This window comes from Neomonachus schauinslandi, chromosome 15 (assembly GCF_002201575.2).
Source record: "Neomonachus schauinslandi chromosome 15, ASM220157v2, whole genome shotgun sequence".
NCBI classification, from domain to species: Eukaryota; Metazoa; Chordata; class Mammalia; order Carnivora; family Phocidae; genus Neomonachus; species Neomonachus schauinslandi.
Genome location: NC_058417.1, coordinates 16,129,152 through 16,146,468, shown reverse-complemented (window position 1 = coordinate 16,146,468; position 17,317 = coordinate 16,129,152). Strand labels below are relative to the sequence as shown.

The 17,317-nt window shown below is 40.1% G+C and overlaps 1 protein-coding gene across 1 annotated transcript in view; it reads left to right on the top strand.

The window, feature by feature from the left end:
* Positions 1-17,317, top strand: part of CPD (carboxypeptidase D) — a 79,656-nt gene that overhangs the window by 40,325 nt on the left and 22,014 nt on the right. Inside the window, exons 8-11 of the mRNA XM_021704578.1 lie at positions 11,967-12,076; positions 14,583-14,685; positions 15,174-15,316; positions 17,071-17,240. Coding sequence (XP_021560253.1) covers positions 11,967-12,076; positions 14,583-14,685; positions 15,174-15,316; positions 17,071-17,240 — 526 coding nt within the window. The remainder of the gene's footprint in view (positions 1-11,966; positions 12,077-14,582; positions 14,686-15,173; positions 15,317-17,070; positions 17,241-17,317) is intronic.

Here is a 17,317-nt window from a genome sequence, read left to right as displayed (position 1 = left end):
TCCTAAACCGTGTCTCCACACTTCCTACCTTCTTCCATGTGGCCTCTTCTCTATGTTTAGTGGCCTCTTCTCTATGTTTAGTTGTGGAATTTGTTCTGCCAGTCTTCAGATCAATTTCTGGGGTATTTAGGATTTGATAGTTATCTAGCTGTATTCATGGGATGAGGTGAGCCTAGGGTCCTCCTATTCTACTGCCATCTACCTCTCCCTCTCCATGACATATTTTGTTTTCTCGTCATAAAATCTTTAAATGGGTTTTGAAATCTTAGCAAAGAAATTTAAAAGAGGATTTCTTTGGTGTCAACAATTTAGAAGGATTTTGAAAGACTATAGAGAAAAGTAAAATTCCTCCTTGTAAATTTTGATACTAATTTTTTTATTGAGGTGAAATTCATATAACATAAAATTAATCATGTTAAAGTGAACAATTCAGTGACATTTAGTACATTCACAATGTTGTGCAACCACCATCTCTATTTAGCTCCAAAACATTTTCATCTCCCCAAAAGGAAATTTCTTACCCATTAAACAGTTGCTCCCTATTTTCCCCTCCCCTCAAGCCCTGGTAGCAACCAGTCTGTGTTCTGTCCCTGTGGACTTGCCTGTTTTGGATATTTCATAGAAATGGAATCATGCAATATGTGATCTTTTGTGTCTTCTTTCGCTTAGCATAATGTTTTCAAGTTCATTCATATTGTAGCATTTATTAATACTTCTTTCCTTTTTATGGCCAAATAATATTTCGTTGTATGTATATACCACAATTTATTTATCCATTTTTCCATTGAGGGACATTTGGGTTGTTTCCATTTGTTCACTATTATGAATAATATTGCTGTGAACAATGGTATAAAATATCTGAGTCTGTGCTTTCAGTTCTTTTGGGTAATTCCATGTTTAGTGCTTTCTAAAAAAATTTAATTCCAGTGTAGTTAACATACATGTTATATTAGTTTCAGATGTACAATATAGTGATTCAACAATTCTGTACGTTACTCAGCGCTCATCATGATAAATACACTCTTAATCCCTTTCACCTATTTCCCCCTTCCCCCACCCACCTCCCCTCTGGTAATCCTTAGTTTATTCTCTATAGTTAAGAGTCTGTTTTCTGTCTGTCTCTTTTTTTCTTTGTTCATTTGTTTTGTTTCTTCATTTCCACATATGAGTGAAATAATATGTCATTTGTCTTTCTGTGACTGACTTATTTCATTTAGCCATATTTAGTTTTTGATGGAAATACCACCATATGATAATTGCATGTTTAGCTTTTTAAGGAACTGCCAAACTGGTTTCCACAGTTGCCATCCCATTTTACATCCCCAGCAATGTATGAAGGTTCCAGTTTTTCTTTATTTTTTAATTTTATTTTATTATGTTATGTTAATCACCATACATTACATCATTACTTTTTTTTTACTTTTTTATTGTTATGTTAATTCCCATACATTACATCATTAGTTTTAGATGTAGTGTTCCATGATTCATTGTTTGTGCATAACACCCAGTGCTCTGTGCAGAATGTGCCCTCCTCAATACCCATCACCAGGCTAACCCATCCTCCCACCCCCCTCCCCTCTAGAACCCTCAGTTTGTTTTTCAGAGTCCATCATCTCTCATGGTTCGTCTACCCCTCCGATTTCCCCGCCTTCATTCTTCCCCTCCTGCTATCTTCTTCTTCTTCTTTTTTTTCTTAACATATATTGCATTATTTGTTTCAGAGGTACAGATCTGAGATTCAACAGTCTTGCATAATTCACAGCGCTTACCAGAGCACATACCCTCCCCAGTGTCTATCACCCAGTCACCCCATCCCGCCCACCCCACCCTCCACTCCAGCAACCCTCAGTTTGTTTCCTGAGATTAAGAATTCCTCATATCAGTGAGGTCATATGATACATGTCTTTCTCTGTTTGACTTACTTCGCTCAGCATAATACCCTCCAGTTCCATCCACGTCGTTGCAAATGGCAAGATCTCATTCCTATTGATGGCTGCATAATATTCCATTGTATATATATGCCACTTCTTCTTTGTCCATTCATCTGTCGATGGACATCTTGGCTCTTTCCACAGTTTGGCTATTGTGGACATTGCTGCTATAAACATTGGGGTGCACGTACCCTTTCGGATCCCTACTTTTGTATCTTTGGGGTAAATACCCAGTAGTGCAATTGCTGGATCATAGGATAGCTCTATTTTCAACTTTTTGATGAACCTCCATACTGTTTTCCAGAGTGGCTGCACCAGCTTGCATTCCCACCAACAGTGTAGGAGGGTTCCCCTTTCTCTGCATCCCCGCCAACATCTGTCATTTCCTGACTTGTTAATTTTAGCCATTCTGACTGGTGTGAGGTGGTATCTCATTGAGGTTTTGATTTGGATTTCCCTGATGCCGAGCGATCTTGAGCACTTTTTCATGTGTCTGTTGGCCATTTGGATGTCTTCTCTGGAAAACTATCTGTTCATGTCTTCTGCCCATTTCTTGATTGGATTCTTTGTTCTTTGGGTGTTGAGTTTGATAAGTTCTTTATAGATTTTGGATACTAGCCCTTTATCTGATATGTCATTTGCAAATATCTTCTCCCATTCTGTTGGTTGTCTTTCGGTTTTGTTGACTGTTTCCTTTGCTTTGAAAAAGCTTTTTATCTTGATGAAGTCCCAATAGTTCATTTTTGCCCTTGCTTCCCTTGCCTTTGGCGATGTTTCTAGGAAGAAGTTGCTGCGGCTGAGGTCGAAGAGGTTGCTGCCTGTGTTCTCCTTTAGGATTTTGATGGACTCCTGTCTCATATTGAGGTCTTTCAACCATTTGGAGTCTCTTTTTGTGTGTGGTGTAAGGAAATGGTCCAGTTTCATTCTTCTGCATGTGGCTATCCAATTTTCCCAACACCATTTGTTGAAGAGACTGTCTTTTTTCCATTGGACATTCTTTCCTGCTTTGTCAAAGATGAGTTGACCATAGAGTTGAGGGTCCATTTCTGGGCTCTCTATTCTGTTCCATTGATCTATGTGTCTGTTTTTGTGCCAGTACCATACTGTCTTGATGATGACAGCTTTGTAATAGAGCTGGAAGTCCGGAATTGTGATGCCGCCAGCTTTGCTTTTCTTTTTCAACATTCCTCTGGCTATGCGGGGTCTTTTCTGGTTCCATACAAATTTTAGGATGATTTGTTCCATTTCTTTGAAAAAAGTGGATGGTATTTTGATGGGGATTGCATTGAATGTGTAGATTGCTCTAGGTAGCATTGACATCTTCACAATATTTGTTCTTCCAATCCATGAGCATGGAACGTTTTTCCATTTCTTTGTGTCTTCCTCAATTTCTTTCATGAGTAATTTATAGTTTTCTGAGTACAGATCCTTTGCCTCTTTGGTTAGATTTATTCCTAGGTATCTTATGGTTTTGGGTGCAATTGTAAATGGGATCGACTCCTTAATTTCTCTTTCTCTTCTGTCTTCTTGTTGGTGTATAGGAATGCCACTGACTTCTGTGTATTGATTTAATATCCTCCCACTTTACTGAATTCCTGTATGAGTTCTAGCAGTTTTGGGGTGGAGTCTTTGGGGTTTTCCACATAAAGTATCATATCATCTGCAAAGAGTGAGAGGTTGACTTCTTCTTTGCCAATTTGGATGCCTTTTATTTCTTTTTGTTGTCTGATTGCTGTGGCTAGGACTTCTAATACTATGTTGAATAGCAGTGGTGATAGTGGACATCCCTGCCGCATTCCGGACCTTAGGGGGAAAGCTCTCAGTTTTTCCCCATTGAGAATGATATTTGCTGTAGGTTTTTCATAGATGGCTTTTATGATATTGAGGTATGTACCCTCTATGCCTATACTCTGAAGAGTTTTGATCAAGAAAGGATGCTGTACTTTGTCAAATGCTTTTTCTGCATCTATTGAGAGGATCATATGATTCTTGTTCTTTCTTTTGTTAATGTATTGTATCACGTTGATTGATTTGCGGATATTGAACCAACCTTGCAGCCCAGGGATAAGTCCCACTTGGTCGTGGTGAATAATCCTTTTAATGTACTGTTGGATCCTATTGGCTAGTATTTTGGTGAGAATTTTGGCATCCATGTTCATCAGGGATATTGGTCTGTAGTTCTCCTTTTTGATGGGGTCTTTGTCTGGTTTTGGGATCAAGGTAATGGTGGCCTCATAAAATGAGTTTGGAAGTTTTCCTTCCATTTCTATTTTTTGGAACAGTTTCAGAAGAATAAGTATTAATTCTTCTTGAAATGTTTGGTAGAATTCCCCTGGGAAGCCATCTGGCCCTGGGCTTTTGTTTGTTGGGAGATTTTTGATGACTGCTTCAATTTCCTTAGTGGTTATAGGTCTGTTCAGGTTTTCTATTTCTTCCTGGTTCAGTTTTGGTAGTTGATACATCTCTAGGAATGCATCCATTTCTTCCAGGTTATCTCATTTGCTGGCATAGAGTTGCTCATAATATGTTCTTATAATTGTTTGTATTTCTTTGGTATTGGTTGTGATCTCTCCTCTCTCATTCATGATTTTGTTGATTTGGGTCATTTCTCTTTTCTTTTTGATAAGTCTGGCCAGGGGTTTATCAATCTTGTTAATTCTTTCAAAGAACCAGCTCCTAGTTTCGTTGATCTGTTCTACTGTTCTTTTAGTTTCTATTTCATTGATTTCTGCTCTGATCTTTATTATTTCTCTTCTCCTGCTGGGTTTAGGCTTTATTTGCTGTTCTTTCTCCAGCTCCTTTAGGTGTAGGGTTAGGTTGTGTACTTGAGACCTTTCTTGTTTCTTGAGAAAGGCTTGTATTGCTATATACTTTCCTCTTAGGACTGCCTTTGCTGCATCCCAAAGATTTAGAATAGTTGTGTTTTCATTTTCATTGGTTTCCATGAATTATTTTAATTCTTCTTTAATTTCCTGGTTGACCCATTCATTCTTTAGTAGGATGCTCCTTAGCCTCCATGTATTTGAGTTCTTTCCGACTTTCCTCTTGTGATTGAGTTCTAGTTTCAAAGCATCGTGGTCTGAAAATAGGCAGGGAATGATCCCAATCTTTTGGTACCGGTTGAGACCTGATTTATGACCTAGGATGTGATCGATTCTGGAGAATGTTCCATGGGCACTAGAGAAGAATGTGTATTCTGTTGCTTTGGGATGGAATGTTCTGAATATGTCTGTGAAGTCCATTTGGTACAGTGTGTCATTTAAAGTCTTTATTTCCTTGTTGATCTTTTGCTTAGACGATCTGTCCATTTCCGTGAGGGGGGTGTTAAAGTCCCCCACTATTATTGTATTGTTGTCGATGTGTTTCTTTGCTTTTGTTATTAATTGGCTTGTATAATTGGCTGCTCCCATGTTAGAGGCATAGATATTTACAATTGTTAGATCTTCTTGTTGGATAGACCCTTTAAGTAGGATATAGTGTCCTTCCTCATCTCTTATTACAGTCTTTGGTTTAAAATCTAATTTGTCTGATATAAGGATTGCCACCCCAGCTTTCTTTTGGTGTCCATTAGCATGGTAAATGGTTTTCCACCCCCTCACTTTCAATCTGGGGGTGTCTTTGGGTCTAAAATGAGTCTCTTGCAGACAGCATATCGATGGGTCTTGTTTTTTAATCCAATCTGATAGCCTGTGTCTTTTGATTGGGGCATTTAGTCCTTTACATTCAGGGTAACTATTGAAAGATAGGAATTTAGTGCCATTGTATTGCCTGTAAGGTGACTGTTACTGTATATTGTCTGTGTTCCTTTCTGGTCTATGTTGCTTTTAGGCTCTCTCTTTGCTTAGAGGACCCCTTTCAATATTTCTTGTAGGGCTGGTTTCGTGTTTGCAAATTCCTTTAGTTTTTGTTGGTCCTGGAAGCTTTTTATCTCTCCTTCTATTTTCAGTGACAGCCTAGCTGGATATAGTATTCTTGGCTGCATATTTTTCTCATTTAGTGCTCTGAAGATATCCTGCCAGTCCTTTCTGGCCTGCCAGGTCTCTGTGGATAGGTCTGTTGCCAATCTAATGTTTCTACCATTGTAGGTTACAGATCTCTTCTCCCGAGCTGCTTTCAGGATTTTCTCTTTGTCTATGAGACTCGTAAGTTTTACTATTAGATGTCGGGGTGTTGACCTATTTTTATTGATTTTGAGAGGGGTTCTCTGTGCTTCCTGGATTTTCATGCCTGTTTCCTTCCCCAACTTAGGGAAGTTCTCTGCTATAATTTGCTCCATTATACCTTCTGCCCCTCTCTCTCTTTCTTCTTCTTCTGGGATCCCAATTATTCTAATGTTGTTTCATCTTATGGTATCGCTTATCTCTCGAATTCTGCCCTCGTGGTCCAGTAGTTGTTTATCTTTTTCTCAGCTTCTTTATTTTCCATCATTTGGTCTTCTATATCACTGATTCTCTCTTCTGCCTCATTTATCCTAGCAGTTAGGATATTTGATTGCACCTCATTAATAGCCTTTTTGATTTCAACTTGGTTAGATTTTAGTTCTTTTACTTCTCCAGAAAGGGTTTCTCTAATAACTTCCATGCTTTCTTCAAGCCCAGCTAGTATCTTTAAAGTGATGATTCTGAACTCTAGATCTGACATCATACTAATGTCCATATTGAGTAGGTCCCCGGCAGTCGGTACTACCTCTTGTTCTTTTTGTTGAGGTGATTTTTTCCATCTTGTCATTTTGTCCAGAGGAGAATAGATTAATGAGAGAACAAAATGCTAACAGGTAACAACGTCCCCAGAAAATATACTCTAAACAAATCAGAAGAGACCTGAAGCAGTGGGAAAAGAAAGGGAAAGAGAGAAAAAAGGAAAAAAAAAAAAAGATAAAGATAAAAACAAACAAAAACAGAACAAAACAAAACAAAAAACCAGAATGTGATCAAATATGATCAGGCTGGGGGCGCCTAGGTGGCTCAGTCGTTAAGCATCTGCCTTCGGCTCAGGTCATGATCCCAGGGTCCTGGGATCGAGTCCCGCATCGGGCTCCCTGCTCGGCGGGAAGCCTGCTTCTCCCTCTCCCATTCCCCTTGCTTGTGTTCCTGCTCTCGCTGTCTCTCTCTCTCTGTCAAATAAATAAATAAATAAAATCTTTAAAAAAAAATATATATGATCAGGCTGATATATAGATCAGTGCCACACACTAGATTTTGGGTGTATTTGGTTTGTTAGAAGAAAGTGCCTGCCAGGGCGCCTGGGTGGCTCAGTTGGTTAAGCGACTGCCTTCGGCTCAGGTCATGATCTTGGAGTCCTGGGATCGCGTCCCGCATCGGGCTCCCTGCTCAGCAGGGAGTCTGCTTCTCCCTCTGACCCTCCTCCCTCTCATGCTCTCTGTCTCTCATTCTCTCTCTCTCAAATAAATAAATAAAATCTTTAAAAAAAAAAAAAGAAGAAAGTGCCTCCCAAAATTTTAAAGAAAGAAAAACTTATATATGTACAAAAATAAGGGTTGATATGATGAAGGGATGGAATATGACTGTAAAGATGGAAATTATAAAAAATTTTATAAAAAGAATTGATAAGAAGTTTGAAAAAAGAAAGAAGAGGATTTAAAAAAACAAGAGAGAAAAAAAAAGGGAGAGAATGTGATCAGGCAGGGGAATAGAAAAAACCATACAATAGAGATTGAGGGTATATTTTGATCTGTTAGAAGAAACTATCTCAAAATTTTAAAGAGAGAACAACTTATATATATATATGCCAAAAATACGGGTAACTACTATGAAGGGATAGAATATGACTCTAAAAATGAAAAATAAAAATGTTTTTTAAAAAAGGGATTGATAAGATGTTGGTTGAAAAAGGGAAAAAGAAAAATTCAAAAAAAAAAAAAGACAGTTAAAAAAAAAATTAACCTTGAAAGACTAAAGAATCATGGTAAAAAAGCCATGAATTCTATGTGCATTATTCCCCTAGCGCTGGAGTTCCACCGTTCTCATTGAGCGGTAAACTTGGTCTTGGCTGGCTGTTCTCGCTGATCTTCTGGGGGAGGGGCCTGTTGCCATGGTTTCCAAAAGTCTTTGCTGGAGGCGGAATTGCCCCGCCCTTGCCCGGTCCGGACTAAGTAATCTGCTCGGGTTTGCTCTCCAGAGCTTTTGTTCCCTGCAAGCTTTCCGTCCAGCTTTGGAGGAAGAGAGTGAAAATGGCAGCCTCCCAATCTCTGCCTCGGAGGAGCCGAGAACTCGGGGCCCTGCTCCTCAGCGAGCCCCCAGAGAAAAGCCGCCAGTCACTCCCATCTCCCCGGTCTCCGGCCGCACTCCGTGCTCACCCGGCCTGTGACCGCGCGGTTCTATCTCTGGCACCTGACCCCGTGTGGAGTCTCCAAACCCAGCAGATCCCTGCGGTGGGCTCCCGAGCCGCTCCTCCCAGGGGAGGAAGGTGAGTCTCCCCGGATCTGCCGCTTGTTGAGTCCCTGATGGAGGAGCAGTGGCCCGACTGTGCCGTGGATCACGGTTTATGGCAACCCCGAGCTGAGAGCCTGTGCCTGGGCTCCGTCTCTGCAGCCGGCTTCCCCGCTCCGATACCTGGGAGCTCTGCCGCACTCAGGTACCCCCGGTCTTTCTGTGACCCCCAGGGTCCTGAGACCACACTGTCCTACCAGGGTTCCACCCCCCGCTTAGCCACCAGAATGACGTCCCTCAGTGAGCAGACTTCTAAAAGTTCCGATTTTGTGCTCCGTGGTTCTATCACTTGCCAGAAGCTGCCCATGGAGGCCCCTCCCCCGCCATCTATCCTCCCAAATATCGCCTCGGATTCACTTCTCCGCACGTCCTACCTTCCAGAAAGTGGTCGCTTTTCTGTTCAGAGAGTTGTTGCTCTTCTTTTCTCCGATCTCCTGTTGAGTTCGTAGGTGTTCAGATTGCTTTGATCCCTATCCAGCTGAATTCCTGAGAGGAGACGAAATCCAGGTCTCCTGCTCCTCCGCCATCTTGCTCCACCCCCACATCATTACTTTTTTTTTAAGTGATTTTTTTTTTTTTAATTTGAGACAGAGAGAACGAGAGAGAGAGAGCACATGAGAGGGGGGCAGGTCAGAGGGAGAAGCAGGCTCCCCGCCGAGCAGGGAGCCCGACGCGGGACTCGATCCCAGGACTCCAGGATCATGACCTGAGCCGAAGGCAGTCGCTTAACCAACTGAGCCACCCAGGCGCCCCACCACATCATTACTCTTTGATGTAGTGTTCCATTATTCATTGTTTACATATAACACCCAGTGCTCCATTCAATATGTGCCCTCTTTAATACCCATCACCAGGTTAACCCATCCCCCCACCCCCCTCTCCTTTAGAACCCTCAGTTTGTTTCTCAGAGTCCATAGTCTTTCATCGTTCGTTTTCCCCTCCGATTTACCTCCCTTCATTTTTCCCTTTCTGCTATCTTCTTTTTTTTTTAGCATATAATGTATTATTTGCTTCAGAGGTACAGGTCTGTGATTCAACAGTCTTACACAATTCACAGCACTCACCATAGGACAGATTTTATTTATTTATATATTTGTCAGAGAGAGAGCACAAGCAGGGGGAGTGGCAGGCAGAGGGAGAAGCAAGCTCCCTGCTGAGCCAGGAGCCCAATGCGGGACTTGATCCCAGGACCCTGGGATCATGACCTGAGCCGAAGGCAGATGCTTAACTGACTGAGCCACCCAGGTGTCCCTGGTTCCAGTTTTTCTACATCCTCATCAACACTTGTTAGTTTCTATTTTTATATTACAGTCATTTTAGTGGGTAAAGAATGGTATTTCATTGTAGTTTTGATTTGCATTTCTCTGATGACTAATAATGAGCATCTTTTCTTGTACTTGGCCGTTTGTGTTATCTGCTTGGGAGAAATATCTGTTCAAGTCTTTCGCCAATTAAAAATTTTTTTTGTCTTTTCATTGAGCTGTAAGAGTTCTTTATATAATCTGGATTCTAGACCCTCATCAGATTGCTGATTTTGAAATATTTTCTCCTGTTCTCTGTTCTATAGGTTGTATTTTAACTTTTTTTAAATTTTAACTTTCTTAATAATGTCCTTGACACACAGAAGTTTTTCATTTTGATGAAGTCAAATTTATGTGTTTTTTTCCTTTATTGTTCCTGCTTTTTAGGTTGATACTAATTATTTTTTTAAAATAGACTGTTTCATAGAAATGTCTCTTTTTTTTTTTTAAAGGTTTTATTTATTTGACAGAGAGAGGCACAGCGAGAGGGAACACAAGCAGGGGGAGAGGGAGAGGGAGAAGCAGGCTTCCCGCGGATCAGGGAGCCAGATGTGGGGCCCGATGTGGGGCTCGATCCCAGGACCCTGGGATCATGACCTCAGACGAAGGCAGACGCTTAATAACTGAGCCACCCAGGCGCCCCAGAAATGTCTCTTATGACCTTTTTTCCTGTCCTTAGAAAATTAGCTGTTTGAAAAATAGTATTGAATAGACGTTGATGTTGACTTTTTTCTGTTCGAATTTTTAGATATGGGTCATAGTTCTGGGGTGAAATTAAATTTTTTTGAGACGTTAAATTTGTCTAAGAAGAGGTATTGAAGTATACTTGTTCTTGTTAGAACTATTTTGGGGAATAGAATGAACATAGTTCTTCATACTTGCTTTTTTTTTTTTTTTTAATTTTATTTATTTATTTGACAGAGACAGAGACAGCGAGAGCAGGAACACAAGCAGGGGGAGTGGGAGAGGGAGAAGCAGGCTTCCCGCTGAGCCGGGAGCCCGATGTGGGACTCGATCCCAGGACCCTGGGATCATGACCTGAGCCGAAGGCAGTCGCTTAACCAACTGAGCCACCCAGGCGCCCCATACTTGCTTCTTAAAGAATGTTTTTCTCTGTATAAATGTTGGCTGGTATTTGTTACCACAGGATTACTTCATCTGAATTCAAATTGAATATGTTCTTTCACTTCCATTCCCATGAAGTGGAACGATAAAAAGTACAAAGATGTGTAGCTTAGTAGTAGTAGGTAGGATACGTGGACAGATGAACAAATGAAAACAATGTGACTAATAGGAAAATAAGGGATTTCATCTTGTGGTAGGAGAGTAGGCATGTGTAGCTCAGGGCTCTTACCTGAGAAACACCCTAACTTCTTTATGCCCTATGGGGAGCATGAAGGGACTTGATATCATTTACATATGTTTTAAAGTATCACTTCCTTTATCTTAAGTCATGAAAAATCATACAATGCAACTCCAGTTGACTAATTTCTAATGTGAGCATAAGGGAAATTTTTAGCATTTTTTACTGAGTGTAGGTCAGGGCCGGCTCTGCTCTCCGTACATTAGTCATTTAACCTCTCTGTTTTAGACTCCACATCTGCAAAATGAAGAGGATGGATTAATTGAATTTAAAGGATCCTTTCTTTTTTTTTAATTTAATTTTTTTTTTTAAGATTTTATTTATTTATTTGTAAGAGAGTGAGAGGGAGAGAGAGCACAAGCAGCAGGGAGGGGCAGAGGGAGAGGGAAAAGCAGGCTCCTTGCTGAGCAAGGAGCCCGACGCAGTGCTTGATCCCAGGACCCTGGGATCATGACCTGAACTGAAGGCAGTTGCTTAACCGACTGAGCCACCCAGGCACCCCTCAAAGATCCTTTCTTATTTTAAAATTCCATGATATTATAAATGTCTGAATTTTACTAGAAAAGTATCGAATTTTGCTCATTTTTTCTGATCCTATGTATTATAAGACTGAAACTTTAAATTAAGCCTGTGTACTTCTGGTTTTGGCTCTGACATAAATTATACCTAGAAGTTCAGGTAAATTCCTAAGACCTTTCTAGTTAAGGCAACCTTTAAGTGTCATCATAGCTATTTAATATTTCACTTATCCAGTTGATTTTCCATTGAGGAAATTAGCAACTTCTTCATTTCTAATGAGGAAATTAGCCTTGGAAAATTGTATTGGTTTCCTGTCTCTGGCAGTATTGTGAAAGTGTACTTTATGTTGATGATCCATCTTGAAGGAGATAACATGATACATTTTCCTCTTTTCCCTTTGCAGGTTCTTTGGTAGTGAACTACCCTTTTGATGATGATGAACAAGGGCTTGCCACATATAGTAAATCACCAGATGATGCTGTGTTTCAACAAATAGCACTTTCTTATTCCAAGGTAGGCTTGTGTTTAAACATAAAATGCTATAAAATTCTTTAATTAAAAAAATGAAACGAAGTCCAGTAAGACTCTGGTCAAGTGCTTTCTTCTTGATTAAGCCTTCCTTAATTCCTTTCCATGATTCCTTTCAGTCAGTCTTAACTGCTTTTTCTCTTGTTTCCTACTTCACTTTGAACATACCATGTATTTCCCCATTACCTTTAACCTCAAGTAATGTCTTTTTGTCTATAGTTTTTAGCACAGTACCTGAATCATAATAAACTAAACATAATAAATATAAATTAGCATGCTGGTTTATTTCTCTTGACTAATATTTAAGTTATAAGCCTACTTGTAGTCTAAAGTGGAGGTTGACAAGCTACAGCTGTAGCACCAAATCCAGCCCATTAACTGCTTTTAAGTAAAATGTTATTGATACACAGCCACATCCATTTTTTTATGTATTGTCTATGGCTGCTTCCATTTTTCAGCATTTGAAAAGAAATGAGTGTAATTAACCAGTATTAGCAGAGTAAAGAAGAAAAACACAGCATTCATCTCAATAGGTGCAGAGGGTAAAGTTGAGTAGTTGCAACAGACACGTTCAAGCCTGTAAAGCCTAGAACTTTTACCGTCTGATCCTTTACAGAAAAAACCACTAGTCTAAGCTATTGAAGAGCCCACTGTAACATATAGCAAGGGAAAGCAGGTAGATATTTATGTATTTTCTAAATTTTTTATAGCAAACACACGTTACTTTTATAGTCAGAAATGGTATATGTATGTGTGCATGCTTGTGTGAAATTTTAATTGAAAAATTATTCTAGATAATGTGTTAAAAGTTGGGGCTTGGAAACTAGGCCTGTTAGTTTCAATTTTTGGTCTTACTACAGACTCAGTCTGTGACTTTATTGGTTATAGATAACACTGCAACTCTATGGTCTCTAATCACAGCCTTCTGTTATTTCACATTGCCCATGCCTTCATCCTGCACAAGTGGACCCTGTGAGATTGTTAAGAGTTTCTAACAGGGGAATACGTCTATTATTACACTTTAAGGAATAGCTGTCTTCTGTTTGGGCACACCATTGTTAGAGGGATGTTCATGACATAGAATATTCTACCCTCTGAATAATCAAAATAAAAATTAAATGACCAGATTTTGTTCATATCCCCATCACATTTGGTGCCCAGTCTTATAGTTCTGCTTTTTATCCCCATTGTGACTTCAAGTTCCTTAGCCTCTTCTTGTATTTGAGAGAGAGAGAGAACACGAGCGCAGTTGAGCAGGGGGGAGGGGCCGAGGGAGGGGGAGAAGCAGACTCCCCGCTGAGCAGGGAGCCCGATGTGGGGCTCCATCCCAGGACCCTGAGATCATGACCTGAGCTGAAGGCAGACGTTTAACCGATTGAGTCACCCAGGCGCCCTTTTTGTTTTCTTTGACCTTTATTTCTTTTGATTTTACTTTCTATCCAGCTTAGACCTATGGATGTCCCTTTCAGTGATGCTCTCACTCACACCTTGGGATACCCTTTTGACATACCTGCCTCGCCAGTGTCCATTCCGCAGTAGTTGCCACCACCATCTCCCTTCTACATCCCAGAAAAGTCACAGAGTCATGGAAATTGACCACACTCTATCTATGCTCTCTAACCTCAGGAGAGGTTTATTATATTTTAAGTATAATGAAATTCAATGAATTCAATTTAGTGAAAGTGAAGAAACAGCTTTCTGCTGTACAATGTGACAGATATCAAGTGACAAGGAAATTTTAAGGAGGCATTAGTGGAATAACTAGTAAGTTATGAATAAAAATTAATTTATTTTAGTTGACAGTATTACACTAGTGTTAATTTCCTTGTTTTGATAATCACTTTGATTACATAAGATGCTAACATTAGGGAAAGCTGGATCAAGGGTATATAAAACTCTCTGTACTATTTTTTTTTTTTTAAAGATTTTATTTATTTATTTGACAGAGAGACAGCGAGAGCAGGATCACAAGCAGGGGGAGTGGGAGAGGGAGAAGCAGGCTTCCCGCGGAGCAGGGAGCCCGATGCGGGGCTCGATCCCAGGACCCTGGGATCATGACCTGAGACGAAGGCAGAGGCTTAACGACTGAGCCACCCAGGCGCCCCTCTCTGTACTATTTTTGCAACTTCTCTGCAAGTCTAAAATTAGTTCAGGATGGGGCGCCTGGGTGGCTCAATCGTTAAGCCTCTGCCTTCGTCTCAGGTCATGATCCCAGGGTCCTGGGATCGAGCCCCGCATCCTGCTTCCTGCTCCGCGGGAAGCCTGCTTCTCCCTCTCCCATTCTCCCTGCTTGTGTTCCCTCTCTTGCTGTGTGTCTCTCTCTCTGTCAAATAAATAAATAAAATCTTTAAAAATTCAGTACTACTCATGGTTCCACTCACCCCATTCCCACCTCCACATACTCCCTATTGGTAACCACTTTTATTATTTTTCCTTATCCTTCTTGTGATGCAAACAAATATAAGTAAAGATTCTTAATTTTTTTTTTCAGGAAAATTCCCAGATGTTTCAAGGTAGACCTTGCAAGAATATGTACCCAAATGAATATTTTCCTCATGGAATAACAAATGGAGCTAGTTGGTATAATGTCCCAGGTAAACATTTTTTAATATCCAGGCCATATAACTTGATGGATTTTCTGTCCCCCTGGATGGTGCTGCTTCTTACTGATTCTTTAATTTTGAGAAAATACCATTCTTTTAAAAATATTGTTTAAATAATTTAAAACTTCAAATAACCTTTTCAGCTATTTTTCAATTTGGTACACTCAGAGTTTTGAGTAAAGAGATTGTACTAAAACTTTATGAAAGTGTTATATTTTATCTCTGGCTATTACAAAAAACCTTAGGTGTGCTAATAAGAAGTGGGTAAGCTATACTTGAATTCTTCCTGAACATGAAAGTACAGGTGTCTTACCTGCACCATAAACATCAAGGAGCTCTCAAATGAACATATTATTGTTTTTCAACCAATGCTGAGAAAAGATGGATTTAGCTTTTTTACTAGGAATTTTGCTTACTTTTTGGGATCTGATCTAGTTCTACTTCTTCAGAGTTACTGATTTTAATTTTTTATCTGTTAGGTGGTATGCAGGACTGGAACTATTTACAAACAAATTGCTTTGAAGTGACTATTGAGCTAGGTTGTGTGAAATACCCATTTGAGAAAGATCTGCCAAAATTTTGGGAACAGAATCGAAGATCTCTAATCCAGTTTATGAAGCAGGTAACTATTCAGGAGTGAAGTATAAAATTTCTCCCAAGAGCAAGAATACTTTTGTGTGTACATTTGGTTTTCACACAGTGATTTTCAAATACATCCTTCTGAATTCAGCCTATTCATGTTTTAGTGTGTTTATCTAGAAAATTCATGGATGAAAATGAGTTTATTTGTATGTGTGGGGAGGAGTTGAAAATGATTAAACAGGGTGGTGGTGATTTGCTTTAAAAAAAAAATTCATTTATTTATTTGAGAGAGTGTGCACAAGTTGGGAGAGGGGCAGAGGGACAAGCCAACTCCCTGCTGAGCGCAGAGCCTGATGCAGGGCTCCATGCGGGGCTCAATCCCAAGACCCTGGGATGATAATCTGACCCAAGTCAGATGCTTAACTGACTGAGCCACCCAGACACCCCTGGAATGGATCTTTTAGAATAAGGATATTCTCCTATACGACATCTTCAGGTGCCATTATCTCACCAAAGAAAATTAATAGTAATTCTCTAATATTACCTAGTACCTAGTCCACATTCAAATTTCCCTCTCTTTTACCCCAAAATGTCTTTTTCTTCCCCCATCTTCTGCCCATTTTTTAAAAATTTTTATTGTTATATTAATCACCGTACATTACATCATTAGTTTTTGATGTAGTGTTCCATGATTTGTTGTTTGCACTGGGTGTTATATCCAAAATGTCTTTTCATAGCTATATTTTAGAACCAGGATCTAGTCAAGGTTTATGCATTGCATATGATTATTACATCTCTTTACTCACTTTAATCTGGAACAGGCCTTCCATTTTTTAAAAAATGACATTTCCCTTTTATTTTTTTTAAGATTATTTATTTGAGAGAAAGAGAGTGCGAGCAAGCGGAGGGGGGCAGAGGAAAAGAATCTCAAGCAGACTCCCTGCTGAGTGTGGAGCCCCAACATGGGGCTTGAAATGGGGCTGGATGCAGGGTTCAATCTCTTGATCCTGAGATCTTGATCTGAGCCGAAATCAAGAGTCAGACACTCACCTGACTGAGCCACCCAGGCACCCCTGACATTTCCCATTTAAAGAGGGTAGGACAGGGGGCGTGTAGGTGGTTGAGTCAGTTAAGTGTCTGCCTATGCCTCAGGTCATGATCCCAGGGTCCTGTGATTGAGCCCTGTATCAGGGTCTGAGCAGGGAGCATCTCCCTCTCCTGCTCCCCCTACTTGTGCTATCTCTCTCTCTCTGTCATATAAATAAATAAAATCTTTGGGGGAAAAAAAAAGAGGACAGGACAGTTGTTTGTTTGTTTTTTTAAAGATTTTATTTATTTATTTGAGAGAGAGAGAGCACATGAGAGGGGGGAGGGTCAGAGGGAGAAGCAGACTCCCTGCCGAGCGGGGAGCCCGAAGCGGGACTCGATCCAGGGACTTCAGGATCATGACCTGAGCCAAAGGCAGTTGCTTAACCAACTGAGCCACCCAGGCGCCCGACAGGACAGTTTTCTTGTAGAATGTCCTATATACTGAAATTGTCAGATGTGCTAAAGTTTAAACAGTGTTATTTATATTCCTCATGATAAAGACAAACCTAGGCTATGAAAAATTAGCCTTTCAGAAACTAAAATATTTTGCTTAGTAGGTGTTTACTTAGCTTTACTCTCAACTTCTAAATTCCTGTTTGTTCCACATGTTTATTATCAATCTGTTATTTTGGATATGAGAGCTCCCAAAGTAATTAAATGATGATCTTTACCTTTGACATCTGGGTATCCTTGTACTTTATCCAGGTTCATCAGGGTGTCAAAGGATTTGTCCTAGATGCCACGGATGGCAGGGGTATATTAAATGCCACGATTAGTGTTGCTGAAATTAATCACCCAGTGACTACCTACAAAACTGGAGATTACTGGCGTCTCTTGGTTCCAGGAACTTACAAAATCACAGCATCTGCTCGAGGGTGAGTGACTGAATACTTTGATATTAAGTGCTTGAGGAAAGACAAACATGGTTCTATTCTAGACAATTATTGTCATA